Source organism: Cucurbita pepo, chromosome LG03, assembly GCF_002806865.2.
Source record: "Cucurbita pepo subsp. pepo cultivar mu-cu-16 chromosome LG03, ASM280686v2, whole genome shotgun sequence".
In the NCBI taxonomy this organism is placed as follows: Eukaryota; Viridiplantae; Streptophyta; class Magnoliopsida; order Cucurbitales; family Cucurbitaceae; genus Cucurbita; species Cucurbita pepo.
The window spans coordinates 9,171,975-9,191,251 of record NC_036640.1 but is presented as its reverse complement, the minus strand read 5'-3'; the positions used below and the strand labels follow the sequence as shown (position 1 = coordinate 9,191,251).

The 19,277-nt window shown below is 34.6% G+C and overlaps 2 protein-coding genes across 5 annotated transcripts; both read right to left on the bottom strand.

Moving 5' to 3' along the window:
* Positions 1-379: 379 nt before the first annotated feature.
* On the bottom strand, positions 380-10,839 carry LOC111790568 (coatomer subunit beta'-2-like). 4 transcript variants are annotated; one of them, XM_023671524.1, is made up of 25 exons: positions 10,651-10,839; positions 10,069-10,089; positions 9,916-9,977; positions 9,165-9,219; positions 9,006-9,042; positions 8,526-8,851; positions 8,304-8,435; positions 8,060-8,208; positions 6,709-6,777; positions 6,284-6,434; positions 6,127-6,192; positions 5,251-5,439; positions 4,743-4,883; positions 4,578-4,652; positions 4,235-4,411; positions 4,039-4,130; positions 3,831-3,947; positions 3,080-3,194; positions 2,830-2,901; positions 2,540-2,736; positions 2,361-2,454; positions 1,941-2,047; positions 1,541-1,664; positions 957-1,181; positions 380-817 (listed from the first exon to the last, which is right to left on the bottom strand). In XM_023671524.1, exons 1-24 carry the CDS (start codon positions 10,651-10,653, stop codon positions 999-1,001), a joined length of 2,754 nt encoding a protein of 917 aa, XP_023527292.1. In that variant the 5' UTR covers positions 10,654-10,839; the 3' UTR covers positions 380-817; positions 957-998. The 4 variants fall into 4 exon arrangements, with proteins under 4 accessions (XP_023527292.1, XP_023527293.1, XP_023527294.1 ...); XM_023671525.1 differs by having other exon boundaries at positions 981-1,181; XM_023671526.1 differs by having other exon boundaries at positions 990-1,181.
* Positions 10,840-12,450: 1,611 nt separating this feature from the next.
* LOC111791059 lies at positions 12,451-15,566 on the bottom strand. Its single transcript, XM_023672243.1, has 3 exons — positions 15,227-15,566; positions 13,148-14,290; positions 12,451-13,065 (listed from the first exon to the last, which is right to left on the bottom strand). Exons 2-3 carry the CDS (start codon positions 14,185-14,187, stop codon positions 12,912-12,914), a joined length of 1,194 nt encoding a protein of 397 aa, XP_023528011.1. The 5' UTR covers positions 14,188-14,290; positions 15,227-15,566; the 3' UTR covers positions 12,451-12,911.
* Positions 15,567-19,277: the final 3,711 nt, after the last annotated feature.

Sequence of the window (19,277 nt, the reverse complement as noted above, 5' to 3'; positions counted from 1 at the left end):
CCGATCAGGGCTTTATTTTTTTTTTTCCTAAATATATTTTTAAATTTTTTTTTATCCCATTCATAACCTCTTACTTTCCTATTTTCATATTGTAACAATCAATTGTCACTAACAATTAAGGTATTTGTCACTAATTAAGGTATTTTCATATCGTAACAATCAATTGTCACTAATTAAGGACTTCAGATGTTTATATATACACATGTGATGTGCATATATATACACATATATATTAAACGTTAAATTATAAATTTAATTTCTAAGCTTTGGAGAAACTATGATTTTAAAAGTCGTGGGTTTAGGTTCACACACACAACACTAAACATTTAGGAGCCAAATGAACGAACCAAACCGAGAAAATCGAGATTTCCTTTCCTGGGTCGAGAAAATTGCATCAGGAAAATTCTCACTTCAACAATGTTGGGTGCAAATTGTTTACAAAACTTCACAGAGAAAAGTAAGAACCTTGAGTGCCGATGATGCACAAAACAATCCCTAATAAAGAACAAGGCCAGAGGATGATAATGAATGTAAACTAACATTGATTAAACAACATGATTTAAGGGCACATCTAAATCACAATAATATATGTAGTAGTAGTAGTAGTAGTAGTAGTTTGCAAAGAATATCGAGGGCTTTTAGGATGCTGCTTCCTGACACTGAAAGAAACTCCTGTGTCCTCCATATGCCGTTTATCATGGCGCCAAAGCTCCCCTCCTCACGACAAATACTTCTTTTCCCTCACCTCAAGTGGAGTGTTTCAATGCAGCAGCCAGGAACCAATCGTCTTGCACGACCTACTTACTTGTCGTAATCACTGCAATGAAAAGGATGATGATCTATAGAAGTTATAAACCGAATCCAATAGAATAATTCTTCATTATCTTCACTATGTGTGTATCTTGTCTTGGGGAGCAATGAAGTTCTAAAATGGCATTTTGGAAGCAACTAATCACCAGAGACAAAATTGGATTTCGCACTCGTCTAACCAATTGCTTTCAGGCTGATGGGGTAGTAGCATTCGTACCCCACTCTTCATCAGCCTCACTACCATTCACGAGAACTGCACCATCAGTCGAATCAGCATCAACCACGATACCTTCGCCCTCCTCTTGGCTCTCATCTTCATTGTGTTCTGCGATATGGTTGTCTTGCTCTTCTCCTCCATTCTGTTCAGTGCCCTATCATAGAACAGTTTAAAGGATAAAGAAGGAGAGTGAGAAATTGATCACACCAGCGAAATAAAGAATACTAGGATTCCATAACGCAAATTAACTTGGGATAAAATTATAACAAATATGGAACTCCATGATTCAAAACAGAGATGCTTTCTTCTATACATATTGGCATATTGGCATATTGGCATAATGGCATGGCATTCATTGGGTATAGACCAACACTTGGAATAGCAAACACTTCAAATGATGCTCCTAGTATCATATGGTTTGGGGCTAACATTCAAATCCATAAATAACAGGACGAAAAACAGCGGTTATAGCTGTGATGTTATTTCACCTTCACTCGAGCAAAAGGCACCTACCTCATGATCGATGTCTCCATTCTCGAGATGCCCTTCTATTTGCATACTTCTAAATGCCTCCACAAGTGTCGTGTATGGCTTATCAGCAAGATTACCATACGTCTCTGCAGGGGCAAAATCTCCCCTAAAACACATACCCAAAAAAACACTTATTATAGTAGAAGTCGGGTATTGGCTGCCTATATAGGGATGCCAACCCCGAAAAACCTAGTAATGTAAACTTCCAGTCATGATTAATGAAGAAAAAACCATGAGTACCGCAAAATATTAAGAAGAATAGATTACTGCAAGAATGGAAGTCCACATGGATATCCAATGAATTATGACTTTGTTGTTTTGCACATGCACCAAATGATGCGTAAACAAATGCAACCCTGAACAGAAGGAAACAAATTTTTACCTGTCCTGTGCAGCTTTAGATTCAACAGATAGTGCAACTTGCCAGTCATCAAACAAATTAGGATACTCCTCAGGGTCAGCCAATGACTCGGCAGCTTTTGGGTTAACCTGAGTTAAGGTCAATTTTTATCAAGATGTCCTAGATGGTAAATGAAAAGGTTCATATAGTCCATATAACGCAGTTTCTTTCTGCATATCATAGCTTCATAACTACATGGGCACAAATGAGAAAAAGTTTCTGCATGTGATTCCTATGTTCCGTAATTTAGAAAAACTCTACCGTAAATAATTTATTAACTACGTCCACTCTAAAATATATATATATATATATACATGTTCCACAATGTTAATATGAAACATTGTCAAAAATGTTTCTTTCCCCTGTTCATTTAAATGTAAAGAACATCAACATTTAGTTTACCTTATTCAGGTCTTTCCTCCAAATTGCAACTATCTCTGAAACCTTGCTTGGAAGATAAGATCGAGCCATCAAAGCAGCTTCAGGAATCCGATTACTGTAAAATGTATATTTTTATATAGATAACATTAGATGAATCAGGAGAGTGTATGAGAATATTATTATTATTTTTATTTTTTTACCTTTCAACTAACAACTGAAGGCAGTCTTCCAATCTACCCAACATAAATAAACAAAGAAATGCAACGTTGTTCTTTCCTTGCTCCTGGGCAAGGGTTGCAAGCTGTGATATCCCTTGAGAATCTCCTAGGGAAGAGTACAGCAATAACAAACCACTATAATCCACAGCATACTTCAAGCATTCCTCGGCCATGTCTAACTGCAAACAATACAGGGGACCAAATAAAGGGAACAAATGTCAATCGACATGCACAGGAAATGAACGCTTGCAGAAGTTCAAAATGAGAGGAACCTTTCCGGTGGACATGGCCAATTCACCAAGCTGCTTCCACTTGGATTCACTCTGTACTTCTACCGCAATTTCCTGCAAGTAGGACAATGAAAACTTTAATGGGAATGAAAGAGGGCAAATTTAATACACTAACGTTTATCACAGTTAACTTTATCCGGTAAAATTAAATAAATAATTTTAAAATAATAATAATATTATTATTATTATTATTATTATGATACAAATAAAAAAAATAAAAAGTTAATCTTACCTTTGCAATCTCTAATCTACCAAGCTGTATCGCAAGATCAAATCTATAATCCAGATCGGTAGCCACTTCCAAAGCTTCCTCTATCATACCTCGTGCTTCCAAGAAACGAGCCACACTGGTAGAGAACAAGGTCTACTATTATACACTAACCTTTACTAGAAAGACAATATCAAAAAGCTGAAATCCTTTACGCACAACCAAGAATAAACAAACTTCCACTTCAAGATGATGGGATATCCATACCATGAGAAAGATCACCTTATGAGGCCCAGGAAAAATAAGTATCAGAACAGACATGCAAGCAAGCAAGAACCAAAATTCAAACTCCATCTTTTAAGAGAACACAGAAAAAATGTGTCGGGGGGGGAGGGGGGCTGCAAAATTTGGGTATAGTAAGACCCCTTCGATTCAAACTGTTTTATCAGGTACAGAAATCCCATAAGTTTCCATATGATTAAATATTAGGCAGCTCAATATCAAACATCTTGAAAGATTGTCAAATGTCGGGTGTCGGATGTTAAGGTAAAAATTTAGAGGAAAAACTGAAAAAACAAAACACAGGAAAAAGGGAAAAGGAAACAAAGAACTTGAATCTAAGATCGGATTGGAAATTGCAGAAATCCCATGACAAGACCTTCCAATCCAAACAAACCTAGCTTATTAGGTACAGGCTAGGCTAGAAACAAATATGATTGAGCTTCAAAATATTCTTCACGCATCGTCGAAAAACTTCAAACAATTCTTTCAATACCTGTTATGATGCTCCTTAGGAATTGAAGGTAAGACTTCATTGGCTCTTTCGTAGTCCCCACGCATTACAAGGGTCTTGTACTCAATCAAGCTAAGAAGCAATGTGTATCCAACAACACTGCATCACAATAAATAGCATCAAAATTCTGAATGCAGCTCATTTTGAATTGTGATTCCACCTCCAAGAAAAGGACTAAAAGTTTCCTTACTTGAACTCTTTGTCAATCAAATAGACCCGGCTTTGGCCAGCAAGATACCCAAGCAAATACATGGGTCGATCCAAATGAAACATTGTGGTTACCTGAAATTATGAGGTTATGAATCAATTTAGATAGTGGCCAATCCATGGGGATATCTGCATGTTGACAAATGTCAACAACCAAGCATGTTGATCATTCACATTACCTCGCCACCAACACAGTAGTTCAGTCTCCAGGAAGAGTTGTTGTAAATGAAGCAATCCACAACCCAAAGGCCAGTCCTCACACGTTCATTCACTTCATGCAGGAGCTCAAACGCATCTTCAACTCCTTGTTCATCAACGGGCCTTCCACTATCTAAATAGGAAGACACGGCATCACGCTGCAATATTCGCATTTGTTAGATGAGAAACAACTTTTTCAGCAACGCACAACGCATAGACAAATATGCCAAAACATGATGCAGTGAGAAGCAATTCAGATTCATATTGTTTAGGGAAAGCAATTGAAAGCCATCAACTACTTAACGGCATAACAAGGATTCTTACATTGTACTTCAGGATATAAAATGATGCATCACTGGCTATTGCAACCAAATCACCACTATCAGCCCAGTACAGGTTCTGGAAATAAACAAATAATCGTATAAGGGAATTAGAATCATATTACAAAAGAAACAGAAAGCCAGCTAACAAATGCAAGTCTGTAATCACCTTCACATTTACATCAATTCTGCGGATCAGTCTGCACTCTGCCCAATCATAGAAACAAATAAAATCATTGGAACACATAGCTAATAGAGTTCCTCCATAGATGTGCTCAGCTGAAAAGGTGGGTCGGATACTCTTCTTTTCCTGAAAAGTTAGTTAGTTCTAGTTAACCCACTTTCTAACAATGGGGCGAATAAAATAATGATGCTTTTTGAAACAAAGTACTAATAGTTTCCATTCAAAACTAACTATAAGCTATTTTTTAACTTTTTAAAGTTTAAAGATAGCATTGAAACTTTTAAAAGTTAAAGGGTGTTTTAGAAATAGAGTAGGAAGTTCAAGAATATTTTATACAATTTAGCCTAGAAAAACCATCATATCCACACATGAGGCTGTTGTAAACATCCAAGTTCCAACAAATCCTTCAAAGCACTAGTTGAAGTAAAAACACATTAATTCCTTTTACCGCTAAGGCAAATACAAAAGTCATATAGTAAGAATAAATATAAACCTGAAAATTTTTACTGAAAATTTTGATCTTTGATGTACTTTCTCTCACAGCATATTCTCCATCCGCCGACCAAACGAATTCCAAAGCTGAACCAAAGGACCTGTTTCTCCATGCAAGAGCAGTATATATTATATACTCACCATCTCCACAGACAACAACAAATCTCCCATTGGGATTGTGCTTCAAGCTCTGTAAGACGTGAAGCAGAGAGGGTTTAGAAAAAAGAAAAGAAAAAAACGAAACTCTAACTGCACAAGCTCTGTAAGACGTGAATTTTTTATTTATTTTTTTATTTATTTTTTTGAGTCAGCCATGCAAGGAACAATATTACTTATAAATAGTTCTGCAAGACTGCAATCAAAAGGCCCACCACCACCATGGCAAACAAACTTAAGACAAATATTCTACTCGTGGAATATGAATTAACATCGACTATCAAGTAACTAGAATTGGAAATTGAATTCAGAATCAACATCATTGACTTAGAATAAAACATAACAGCAGCAGAAACAGTGATGGAGAACCTAAGAGTTCTCGATAGGGTCTGAACTAAAATTCAGCAGATGGCCTAAATCCACCAGTTCATGACAAGATATGTGTGTGTATTGAAAATATTGAAATCCACATCTCTTATAAACATGTGGGAATAGATATTAAAAATATTGACATCCACATCTCATATAAATGTACACATACATTGAAAAATATTAAAATGTACATATTCTGTAAAGGGCAGTATATTACCAGAATAAGTGCGCAAAATTCCCAATAAAACTAGAGGCTACAATCAAAGGTTTCACAAATGATAAAGGAACAGCTCCAGCTAATCTATGACAAGCTATACATAATTCAAACGTACATGAAAACATAACTTACTTGAGGGTAAAGATCACAAGTTCCCATCTCCTTAACAGCTAAAGGCAATCTCTCTCCATCAGTAACCTATGAAGCAAAAAAAGCACACGACTAAGGCCACACCAAAAACAAAAAGATCAGTGATGAATAAAAAGTTGCAAATAAAACCATTCCAGACCTCAAAGTTTGCTCCCACACTCTTGATGTTTACTGTTTGAATTTCATTGTGCTTAGCCCATATTATCTTTCCACTGTTGTCCATACTAGCAAAAGGTTCGTCCCGGCCAAGTTTTACCATAATGGTTCCTTCATCATAACCAATCACAACCCTGTAGGGAGTAGTATTTCAGTCAGTTCAGGTCATGGAAAAATTTAAGAATTGCGGAAAGTTTTGGTTGAATCCCCAATGCAATTCTTCTTAATCATAGCATCGAGACTAATTTAATTATTTCTATATGTGTAGGGGGATGGTTGGGGTCTCAAGTTAATGTTTTGAAAAAAGATAAAACGAAAGTTATAGCATTCAAACATCCTACGTCAGAACATGAAAGTAATGTAACTAAGACTTTAATGCGAGTGAGGAAGTTGAAAATATCGACTTACCGGCGTGAGCTCTTCATGTAGCCAATTGCCCAAACACGTTCAAGGCCATAGTTTAATGTATTTTCAAGCCTGCAAGTTAGAAATAATTACAACTAGTGAAAATGGCAATGAAGCAGATACATTTATACAAAGTATAGAACATTAAAAGGTACGATAAATATTTATGAAAAACAACGAACATTCCATAACAAACCAAGTTTCCATACTTCATTATAGTCTCTTCGTTTTTCTTTTTCTAGTGCAAAGAGAGGAACAGTATGATCCACAAAGCAATATAAAAATCTCTCATCTCCCTGAAAAATCTATGGTTTCTAATGGACCCAAAAAGTAAAAGCTCTAATAAAATTCATCCATTCCAAATAGTGTTGGCCTTAATCAACACAGAGACAACGGTCACCAAAACAGACAGGCAGTAGGCTAATGATATTACTGAGAAGAACAAAGCCCCAATCGGACGAAGTCAAGGTGGTATTTCTTTTTCTTTTTCTTTTTCTTTTTTCTTTTCTTTTTTTTTTTTTTTTTTTTTTTTTTCTTTTTATTAAGATATTATTCTAAACATAAAAATAAAAAGATTTAATTATTTAATAAANGCTTAAAGAAAATTACAAAAATACAAACATGCAAAAATCCATAGAGAAACATGAAATCTAATAAGGGATCGCAAATCCCCTACAGATCTTTCAACTCCTTATGCATTGTAATATTCCCTATATCTAAAACACCAAGCTCCATTGGATACTACAACCTCCAACTAATCCAATGCAAACCCTTCCCTTCCTCTACCCCATCCCATAAAAAATGACACATAAGCGTCTTCAAGTTATTGCAAACCTTCACAAGAATCCTAAATAAAGATAAGAAGTAAACCGAGATGCCACTAAGGACTAACTGAATCAGGACAAATCTCCCTGGAAATTTCTCTTCCAAAAGGATGAACGTATCTAAATCTTTTCCACAACAGAGTCCCAAGTAGAAGTCAGATGAAAGGATGTGAATATCCATTCCTATTTGTGGCCAAAAAGGAAGATGTTGTGTTGGGGAGAACCGAGTCAAATGAAACTTAAAAATAACCAAAACGAAACTAGATCTAAAGCTTTTTATGTGCCAATATATTGGAAGGCTCAAGTTAACAAACAAAAGGTTCGGAGTTCATAAAATTCATGTGTGTGATGAATGTAACTGAGTAAAAGAAAAAATTTTAAGGGTCGAAATAAAAACTTCTAAAAGATAAGTAACTGATGAGTTCTCTAAATCTGCTCGATTTATACTATTACAAATAATGCATTGTATAAGCATTGATCCAAGTAATGTCTAACATATATTATGCTTTTATCACAATATTCAATGGTACCTATATGTCGTCGAGTGCCATATGCGAACAGTTCCATCTTCCGAACCTGTAATTATAATAGGAAGGTCCGGATGAAAACAGACTGCAGAGACATTGTGCGTGTGACCTTCAAGTGTCTGGACACAACTCTTCGTTTGGTAGTCCCATACCTGCGTTTATTAGATTACACTCATAAGCTATTCCATATTAACATGAGCCCATTAAAATACAACTACACTTGAGAAACTGGTAAACCAATAAAGACCTTAGCAGTGTGATCGTCAGACCCAGTAATGAGGTAAGGTTTGTCACCTCCTGTGAAGTAATCAACACAATTCACCCCTTTCTGATGGGCATCTAATGTAAAATTAGGATCAGGGGATCCAAGATTCCAAATCTACAAGGAGTAGGCTAAAGAGTTACCAGAGGTAATTAGAATGATCAATAGAAAATTGGACAATGTGCTGCCACACAGTGATTATTGTACCTTTATTGTCCGATCAAGGGATGCACTTGCAAAGGTATTGGTGTCTTTGGGATTAAATGTTACTTGCATCACATAATGAGAATGCCCCTCAAAAATCTGAGTACACATCCAGCCCTTATCCCAATCCCAAAGTTTTATAAGCATATCATCAGATGAAGACAGTACATAAGGAAGGGTAGGATGAACAGCCACACATCTGATGTAGTCTGTGTGTGCCTCAAAAACTTTTATCTTGTCCATTGTATTATAGTTGTAGACACGAATAAACATGTCATCAGCTCCAGCGACAACCCACTGCTTCCGTGCTATAAATTTGGCTGACCTGACTGCAAACATAGCATTAACGTTGAAGAGTAAAATTAGGCCCAATGAGGAAAGAATGAAAGAAAAATACTGTTTGCCTTTCAGTCCCATTAACTGCCTTGGGTGGGGGTGGGGGGGACAAATTCAAACAGACCATAGAGAAGGCGTATCTATTACCTGGTAACTCAGTGACCTCAAAAGATTTAACCATGGTCTGAAACGTCAATAAAGGGCTAACGTTAATTTAAACTGTCTAAATATAAGGACTAGAGACAAAATCAAACCAATTGAATTTTCATACTAGTGTGGACCTTGTCCAATACCAGATTTTCATACCTGAGACTGGTAGTTCCAGATACAAACGGTTCCTGAATACAGACTTGCAAGTATCCTGCAGTATGATAAAATGTCAACAATTCATCTTTCTTTCCATTGTCCTCATTCACAATAACTAACTACATTTTAACTTATGCCACATTTGATGACGATTTCTTTTTTTTATTTTTTTTTTTTAATTTGAAATTTTTGTTCGGTTTTTGGGTTGACATTTTGTCCAATCCAACCTGACATTTTTTAGNATTTATGCTTGTTTCCTCTCAATTTCCTTACAATATGGATATCGCTCTTATTAAAGAAACATTTAGATTCTTAGTCAAATTCCAAAGAGAGAAATTTTCAAAAACTACTTTTTTAGTTTTCAAAACTTACCTTAGTTTTTTAAAACATGAGTAGGCAGTGGATAACAAAACAAATAAACTTACAGATTGGAGTATTGTTTATAAGCTTAACTTTCAAAAACCAAAAACTATAAATCAAATGGTTATCAAGCGGGTCTTAGTAATTTTCGCATAAGAGCACAAAACTCATAGACCCAAACACTATGCATTGTGATAATCCAACACAATTACTGTTATCTTCAGCTAAACTATCAAAACTTTTGTACCCAATCCAACTGAAGCAGTTTCCTTTCCATAACATATTTTATTGCCCCTTCCAAGCAGTTCCTAAAATATTAGACTCCTTGAAGGGTATAAACGCACACAAACGGCACTACTTAAACTCCATATATCTAGAGAGTATAACTTACCATGGCTCTGACGGGTGCAAGTCCACAGATTTTACTCTTTCCGACCTTTGAGCAAGTTTCCTCTAAAAGAAAGGAAAATTAAAAGAACTAAATCACAATTAGCATAAAACCCAGTAAGAAAGCTGTTTGATTAAAATGGTTGGTAAAACGTACCTTGATTGCGAGTCTGAGAGGCTGTGGACACGTAAGAAAATAAAACAAAACCAATTAACTTCCATAGTAGATCCCATGTAAATATACGAAATTTTCAATTTAGTAGTCTAAAAACCCACAAAAAAGAATAAAAATAAGCAAAAATATGGAAAACCGTGAACAATGAATGATGACCATGTATCTCAAACAAGAAAGTCCACTTCCTTTCTATCTCCATATCCCCATAAGAGGTAGAGGAGATACATTTGAACTAGGTATGCCACCTAATCCATGATAAGCCACTCCTCAACTATAACAACTCAAGCAACAGATCACAGGCAATTCAAGTCATGATTTCACTGTAGGTACAACAGAACAAAATTCCAAACCAAATACCATACCGTAAGCAAAAAACGGGACTAATTGGATTCCAAACTACGAATAGAAAGCAAATCAAGTTTGGAGCATTGAAATTGAGCAGAAGAAACTAGGAACCACGCAAACATTACAGCAAGAAATACCAAAGCCAAACAGATTTCAGTCAGATCTAAGCTTCACTAGCACGGTAAAGCGAATTGGAAATGAAATAAGAACGTAGACTACCATTTTCCGCTCACTGGAAGCTCTCAAAGAGATTCGAACCACTACTGTAACGATCCAGACGATCCGTTCCGGAAGAGGGGGAGAGAAATGAAACGGGATGGGATTCGAACCTTGTGTATTTGTCTGGGAGAAGATCCCACGCGGAAATATGAAAACCAAGGAGATCGATAGTTTGCAGTTGACAAAGAATTACAAAACTGCCACTGACGAAGTACGATATGTCGGCATGGATGTGAGGGACGTCGAAATTTTAAACACAAATTAGCTCACAAGTTTTAGAAAATATATATAATATAAAAAAGGAAATTAAAAAAGAAATTAAAACTCTATTTTCATTTTTTATAAATTTAAAAAAAAAAAAAAAAAAAAAAAAATTTTTTTTTTTATTCAAACTGATTTGTAAGGTTTAAAGCGGATTTCTGGAACCTACAACGTGAAAATTATGAGGTGATTTAAAGTTATTAATTTGTAGTTTGGATAAGGTGTTATGATCATGTTTAGAGTTTTAAAAGTTACTACAACATGAACTTTTCCGGTTATGATTTAAGGTTACAGAACCATGGATTGAAAATGAGCGGAGGGGAAGACTCACATGATAATTTTTATAGTACTCCTACACGAAAATGTTGCAATAATATAGAATGATCAACTCCCTCTGCTTGACATATTGAGGCTACTCTTCTCTAACGTGACCGACCTTGAGTAAGCTAACGATAGACTTATTTTTTTGCTATATTGTAGTGTCTCAAGGATCTCGCCTTAGATAAGGGTTCATGTTGCTTACTCGAAATCAACTTCCTTTCAAATAGCTCAAGGTTCTTCATATGCAAAGCTCATTACCATGTTAATGAGGTACTAGATTTGAAATGAAGTTTTGTTAGATTTCCCCGTTACGAAGAATTGGAGAGTGACTTTTTGGGATGCTCGTTCAGTATGATCGTAGGAAGATCATACAAATGAAATATTAATACCGTAATAGAGTCGTATAGGCAAAGAGGTCAATGAGTGGACACTTTAGGATGGCTTAGAGGAAGTTGAAATCAAAGTTGAGTTGACATTTGAGTTTTACAACTTTAGTATTAACACAAGATGCCTTCGGCATGAGCCATGAACCCACTTCTAATTTTTAATATTATAGATAAAATTATTCAATAGAGTTGAGGTAGACCTAGCCACAAACGTATGGGTACTAAGCCAGAACTTTACACGCTTTAGCATTTTTCAGTGAACATAATAACCTCAATCATTAAGACGAAAGAACTAGTCCACACAACAAAATATTGGATATGAGGAACTAATCAAAATAGCAAGGAAGAACATATATTCTTTTAGAAACAAATGTTACCTCAAGTATATGAGACAAGAATGGGTAGGCTCAAAAGTCTTCTCTAAGTTCGACACCGTCATTGTGTTAGAGTGATGTTCTTGCACCCCATAGCTTATAAAGTCCCCCTGAATTAGATATTCAACAAAATCTCTAGACTTGTGTTATCGTAGTGCTCACATCGGCCATATAAAACTAATCAAAACCCCGAGTATGAGTCTCGTATGAACGAATGTTAGAAGAAAAAAAACGTCAAAACTTTTATTCTTACTCTTTGATTTCAATAAAGTGTGTGTCATTGTGGAAGTAAAAGAAAGAATCATAGTTCTCCTAAGTTATAGTTTAATTTTGTAAAAGTGATAGAGATGAGGAAGAATCTCATTCCCCCCATCTGAAAGCACATAGAGCATTGAGAATAAAGCAAGAATCCTCCGAACATATTTCCAATCAAGAGACATGTCTTACTACCAATCAAACTGAAATCTTCACTTTATACTTCAAAAGTCATTCAAAAGTACAGCAGAATGCCACAATAAAGTTCCATCTCAAATGCCAGAACTTTCCTGTGCTTGTTTCCAATCAAAACTGTTTTCAAACACAATTTTTTTTTTTTATTCAAGTCAACAAAGCCTTTGAGATACAACAACAAAATGATCTCCAGGATTAACAAGGTTTAATCAAAATCTTCAATGAACAATCAAAACAGATAGATATACTATCATATCTATATGCACCAAAATCTCTCATCTTTTCTACTCGAGACTCACCAACACCAGGAAAGCAGAAAATGGAAAAACGGTAAACTCTGCGATCATCCATGGCTGCAGACCGATTTACACAGACAGCTCTTAGTAAACAGATGATCCTCCTCTTCCTGTCGTGTCGTCTCACCGAACACGGCCAGTGGGAGGGTGTGAAATGAAACTATATCTCTCTGTCATAGAGCAAAAGGGAGACCCATCATGAAGAGATCTTCATGGTAGCTTGAGGCTGCAGAGCTTTCACTATCATCTTTGGAAGTCTTGTCGATTTTATCTTCGGCGAAAATTTCCTCGGAGCTGCACTTTGAACTGCAAAAAGCTTTGCCATCCCTGGTAGAGTAAGAGGACAATCACACAATCAAGAGAAAGTTTGGAGTTCATAAGTTACAGAAATGCTGACAATCAAACAAACCTGCATAAATAAATATCATGCTCTTCTTTCAAAACTTTCTTGCACGAGTAACAGATTTGCATGTTCGCATCCATAACTCCACGATCAAAACCTTCTGAGAAACTTCCCAATGGAGATGATTCGATCCCAGGCTTTTCCATCTTACTGGAATCGATATTTTCATCTGTGTGACATTCCAAAATACAGTCACCAAAAATGCGTGTTGTCTTCGGGTTTGGACCATGAGAAATTATGCAGGTATAGTCCTCGGAAAGTTCTATTTCCCTAGCAGTAAGAGAGCCTACATATGCATTGCTTGCGCCAATAGTTATTGGCAAGGAACAGGATTTGATGGGCAATGAATTTTCCCTTTGAGGGCTACTGTTAATCACTTGAAAACTGGAGTTGCTACTTTCCAATTGAAAATTTTCATCACTTGGATCAGAATCTTGAGTCAAGACAATACCAGAGGAGGAAAAGCTGCTAGCATTTGAAAAAAATGATGCATTATTTTCAAAGGGTTCAGATACTAAAGCAGATAATTCTCCATTACCACAGACACTATTTATGGCTCCAGAGCTGGAGCTTGGAATTTTGGCTTTGGAAAGTGACGAGATTGTATAATTGCTTGGCAAAGAATAAGATTTCAAAGAACCCAAAGATTTGATGTAATGGTTCGAGGATTTAGAGATCTTAGTCTTAATTTGTGGTCCAAAAATGACATTCTTCCTCCGGTTTGAATCCCGAGCTTCGCTGGTCGGTCCATTGTCATCAACAGCAATAGAATTTATGATGCCAAGACCAACCTCACTAGAAAAAAACTTACTTTGACGACCACTTTCAGTTTCAGCTGATGATAAGGATTTAAAACCAAATGGGTTGCTTAGATTGGTAAAAAGCCTGAAATCCAAAGGCGAAGTAGGACTTCTAAGTGAATCACTGTCGACCGACCCTTTCGACCCTAACCCAGCAAAGAATCCAGGAATACTGAACAGTGAGCTGCTTATATGCTTGCCCAATGAGCCAGCTTGTAAGTAGGAGTCTGAAGAAGAATTAGCCATCAAACAACCATAAAAGCTACTAGTCTTCCTTAGCCTTATCCAGGACCATTATTAATTTTTTGATCCAAACCAACAACCAGGATCGGCTCACTGCATCAATTAACTGCCAAAAAGCAATACAAATTACAATCTTCTTGGAATATTGCTTATATCTTTGTTGCAACAAGGATTAAAACGAGAAATGTCTATAACAAAAACGAAGAGAAGTCGATTACATAATCAAAACAATTTAACAGTAAGTTTTAAGAATCTTATTTTGGTCTTTGGCGTTCATAACATCCTATTTTTAAACTCGAACTTTAACATAAGAGTCTATTCTGATCTTTACCTAACATATCCCAATTATACATTCAACAAAAATCTAATTACAAATAGAGGCCTAAGAACAAAACTTATATTATATATCATATATATCATAATTAGTAGCAGTAGATCCAGAAATAGAGGCCTAGAATTTAACAAAAATAGATTTTTATGGAAGTCAAGGAACAAAGTAAGAACTATAATCAAACTTAAAAGAAGTATTTAGAGTTCGAATACAAAAGTTCGCAGCATAAAAACGGAGAGTTTTGTTAATTCCATTGAAGATTCAAATTTCTGCAGAAATCCCTAATTACCCGGGCGGTTTTGGCTGTTCCAAAATCGAACGACAAATTATTCGCAAGGAAACAAGTATAAAAAATCAAAGAGTCAGATATTTCCCAAAATGAACAATAATCAGAAAACCAAACTAAGATAGTACGAGATTTCAAATCACATATAGAAAACTAATTAAAAAAAAATTAACATTCGTAATTCTCAACTCCAGATTAACAAAGGAATTCCAAAACGGGAACAAGTAAATGAAGGCGAGAAGGAAAGCCGATTAACGATTTTTCATCGGAACAATTCACAAAAACTGAAAGGAGGGAAAAGGAAACAGAAATCTTCAGCAAAAGCGCAAAAAAATTGCAGAAAACAGAAACGATGAAGAGTAATGCAAAACAGGGATGATGGATCAGCAATGCAGATTAGACGACAAGGGAAAAAGAGAGGTCACCTGGTTTTGGTTGAGAACCGTCGAAGAAGAAGAAGAAGGAGAAGAAGAAGATGATGATGATGATGGTGATTTCGAAAGGCGAAAACAAAAACTCCAAAATGCATCGGAGTTGTTATCTCATAAGAAAGAGTGCCAAAGAGCGGCCAAATCCTGCAAAAACTCTCTTGATTGTTGCAGGTAAACCTCAACTCGGAAGCTTTAATCCGCCATTTTTGGCCCTGTCGAAGGTATCAAAATCAGAGCAAGCAATGAAAGCATCACTCAGCCTTTCTGAAATACCACACTTTCTCTCTCTTCCTTCTCTTTCTCTCTCTAGAGAATAACTATGTATTGTGTATACGCCATTTTGTACAGATGGACGTATATTCCTCGACGTGAGAAAAATAAAATTAAAAAAGAAAAAAATAATAAAAAGGTTTTTGTTACGTGTAAGAACTCACACCGAAGATAAAATGCGCACAAGAAATTGTAAGCCTTATTGTTATACTAGGTAAAACATCAACATCATCCATTCCCCCAAAATTACAATTATTAAGGCTAAATTATAAAGAAAACAAAATACCATAATATTTTAATAAATGTTTTTAAATTATTTTAAAAGTATAATTTTTTTTTTTAATTTTAAATAATCCGGATCTCGAGTTAGCATCTAAAATTTTCTTCTAATTAGTTTCGACTCGAACAAAGCACACTATAAGCCTCTACTGAGAGCTTATGGAGCTAGCCTCCCCTTAATCGAGGCTCGACTCCTTTGTCTAGAGTCCTCAAACAAAGTACAACCTTTGTTCGACACTTTAGTCACTTTTGGGCATAGCTCTGATACCATGTAAGGAATCACGACTCTCCACGATGATATGATATTGTTCACTTTGAGCATAAGCTCTCATAGCAAAAGCTTTGGGCTTCCCCCAAAATGCCTCATACTAATGGAGATAGTATTTCTCACTTATAAACCTATGATCTTCCACTAAATTAACCAATGTGAGACTCACTCCCAATAATCGTCAACATCGTCATGACATAGATTAAAGAACTGAACGTGTTTTCAATAACGACTCCTCTCCCGCTCAGTCCCGTTCGAAAGTTGCCTGAGATTTATAAGAAGGTAGGATTAGTATGGGTCGTGTTTGGGTTATCTCAGCTCCCAACCCATCTGGATAATTCATGGAGTCTCTTGTGTTGATTTGTCGATTTTGTATCGAAAAAGAATTCAAATTACTAGGAAATATATTTTAAAATTATAAATTGTAAATTTATTGCTAAGTATATATTTTAAAACACGATTTTCGTAAGCCAAAATGTTTGTGGGTCTACCTCGTATGAGGTGGAGATGGGGCCTTCTTGGCCTAATTTGCACATCCATAGCTCGTTACGCACACGCACACGTTATCATAATTCTAAAGATTTAAGTAAATTATGATTATAAAGTAACTTAAACATTGTAGACTGTATGACAAATACTGATGTTCATATTGTTCTATTCTTTAGGTCACGTCTTTCCTAATTAATAAATTTATTTTTTAAACACGTAAAGATCAGGCGAGATCTTTCTCTCTCGAGATTTGGGCATCAATATCAACGTTTACCAAACAATAAACTTTACGCCTAGATGTTCGAGGTTTATTGATATGAAATAATATACGTTCATATGATCTTATCATAAATATATATATATATATATATGAGCTTATCTATTTGAATAAACAAAGATTTGAGGCATATGTTTTCATCTTGGACAAAACAAGATGGCACGATTAAGATTTATTTGGCATAATATATAATATATTATATGGTCTATGATTGATTTGGTTGGTTTATTAATATATACAAAGTGCAGTGCAGGCCAAAGCATACATCATTTCTTAATTATATTAAAATGGAAGGATCAATTTGTAAATGATTTGGTTTTGTTGTTTAAATAACAATGAATTTATCTTTCGTTGATATCACTGATTTGGATTATTTTTCAAGTTTATCCTTCATTAATGTTTTAATAATTCATTTCTTTTTAATTTTTATATTTGATAAATACCGTTTTAATCGTCTAACCATATCTTTATTAAAAAAAAGAAGAAAATGAAAACTTTGGTTTAACTTTTTTATTCTTTCGAACTTTACATCAAAATCAATCATACGTGTTAGAGTTAAAGAATATTATTAATTTTCGAGTAAAGATAATATTTTTATACTTGTGAGCTTATTTACTATATATTAAAGTATTTATTCTTAATTGAAAATATTAAATTAAGAATTATATACATTTATAGTTTAAATTTCATTTTAATTAGGAATAACCATGCTCCACAATGGTATGAGATTGTCGACTTTGAACATAATGTGAGATCCCACATTGGTTGGAGAGAGTGACCAAACATTTCTTATAAGGGTATGGAAACCTCTCTCTAGTGAAAGTGTTTTAAAACTTTGAAGGCGAGGTTGGAAGTGGAAGCTTAAAAAGGATAATATTTGCTAGCGGTGGACTTGAGTTGTTACAAATGGTATCAAAGGTAGACATCGAGGACGCTGGCCCCCAAGAGGGATCAATTGTGAAATCCCACATTGGTTGGAGAAGAGAACGAAAATCGTGTCTCAGTGAGAACGCTAACCCCTAAAAGGGGTGTATTGTGAAATTACACATCGGTTGGAGAGGGGAATGAAAACATTCTTTATAAAAGAATGCATTTTAAAACTTTGAGGGGAATGTCAGAAGGGAAATCCCACAAAGGACAATATCAGTTAGTGTTAGGCTTGGACTGTTACACATACCCATAAGCTTTTATGGTTTTATTATTTTGTTTTTCTAAAAAATTTCATATTAACGGAGATAGTATCCTTGAGATCTTCTCATTAATTAACAAATGTGGGACTGCTCTCAACAATCTTCAACAACGGTTTACTTAATTATCTTAAATTTGTTTGGTACAATGTTCGTGTTTGACTTTGACTTGAACATCATACTCGTTCTAATATATTAATATACATAATTTAAGAAATATATATATATATATAAAGACAAAAATAATATTATTCTCTTTGCGGTGGGAAGTCATAAGAAATGCCACCAAATCATATATTTTTTCTTGTTTTTTTAATTTTTATTTTTTACTTTGACTTTAGAGGTTAGAGCATCTTTATTTTTATTTTTAAATAATTGTATTAATATTTTTAATTGAAAATTTGATTGGTTCAGAATTGAGTTGAAGGAATGGGGACCTTACCACCATACTCTCAGATTTTTCTTTATTAAAAAAAAAAAAAAGATAAAGACACTTTTCAAACAGGTTATTATTATTATTAATAATAATATTATTATTATTTAAAAATTAATTAAAATATCTCTTATCTCTCTAGAATGGGTCAGCAGAAAAAGACAAAAGTAGTGGTGGGTCAGAGCGGTTGAATATTAATTGACCATTATCTACCAATCCAAACACAATTCATTTATGTTTGTTTTGAAAAATTAAAAGAAAAAACAATTATTGTATTTAATATTTATATTTTGATGGTATGTTAATTTAAATAATAATTTAAAATGTGTTTCAACGATTTATTTTAGAATTTTCTTTGAATCTAAAAACATAAAATAAAATTTAAATTACCTACCAAATAAAAATTATTAATTTAAATAATTAAATTGTTAAAAAAATAAAAAAAAAAATACATCAATGATCTCAATGTACTGAGAAGTAGTGCTTAGAAGAATATATTCTTTAAATTTCCTTTTTTAGAAATAGAGACTGAAAAAGTACTTTGGTAATGTTTATATTTTTTAAGAAAAATAAAATTTAATATATAGAAAATTAAAAAAAAAAAATTGCTTTTTAATTTAAAATTAACTTATTTTGGACTTTTTAAATTTTAAGAATTTTTTTAAGAGACAAAATTAGAAATTTAGAATTAAAATTGGGAATAGGCTGTAAAATAATAAATTGATAGGGGAGGGGAGCAAATCGGCGCCGTGAAGTAACGGCGTTTTGGGAGCGTTTGGATTAATGATAAAACGGGTCCCACATCGGAATTGCTGGGGGGGGGGGCCGCCTGCGTAATCATT

What these genes read in the sequence shown, in the direction of transcription:
- LOC111790568 (XM_023671524.1), bottom strand. An exon ending in CCCTTGATCGGACAATAAAG is followed by an intron (nt 8,436 to 8,525) that starts GTACAATAATCA and finishes TACTCCTTGTAG; the next exon opens with ATTTGGAATCTTGGATCCCC. An exon ending in ATGGAGACATCGATCATGAG is followed by an intron (nt 1,182 to 1,540) that starts GTAGGTGCCTTT and finishes GTTCTATGATAG; the next exon opens with GGCACTGAACAGAATGGAGG.
- LOC111791059 (XM_023672243.1), bottom strand. Translation starts at nt 14,187, where the DNA reads ATGGCTAATTCTTCTTCAGACTCCTACTTACAAGCTGGCTCATTGGGC. An exon ending in CATGATATTTATTTATGCAG is followed by an intron (nt 13,066 to 13,147) that starts GTTTGTTTGATT and finishes TTACTCTACCAG; the next exon opens with GGATGGCAAAGCTTTTTGCA.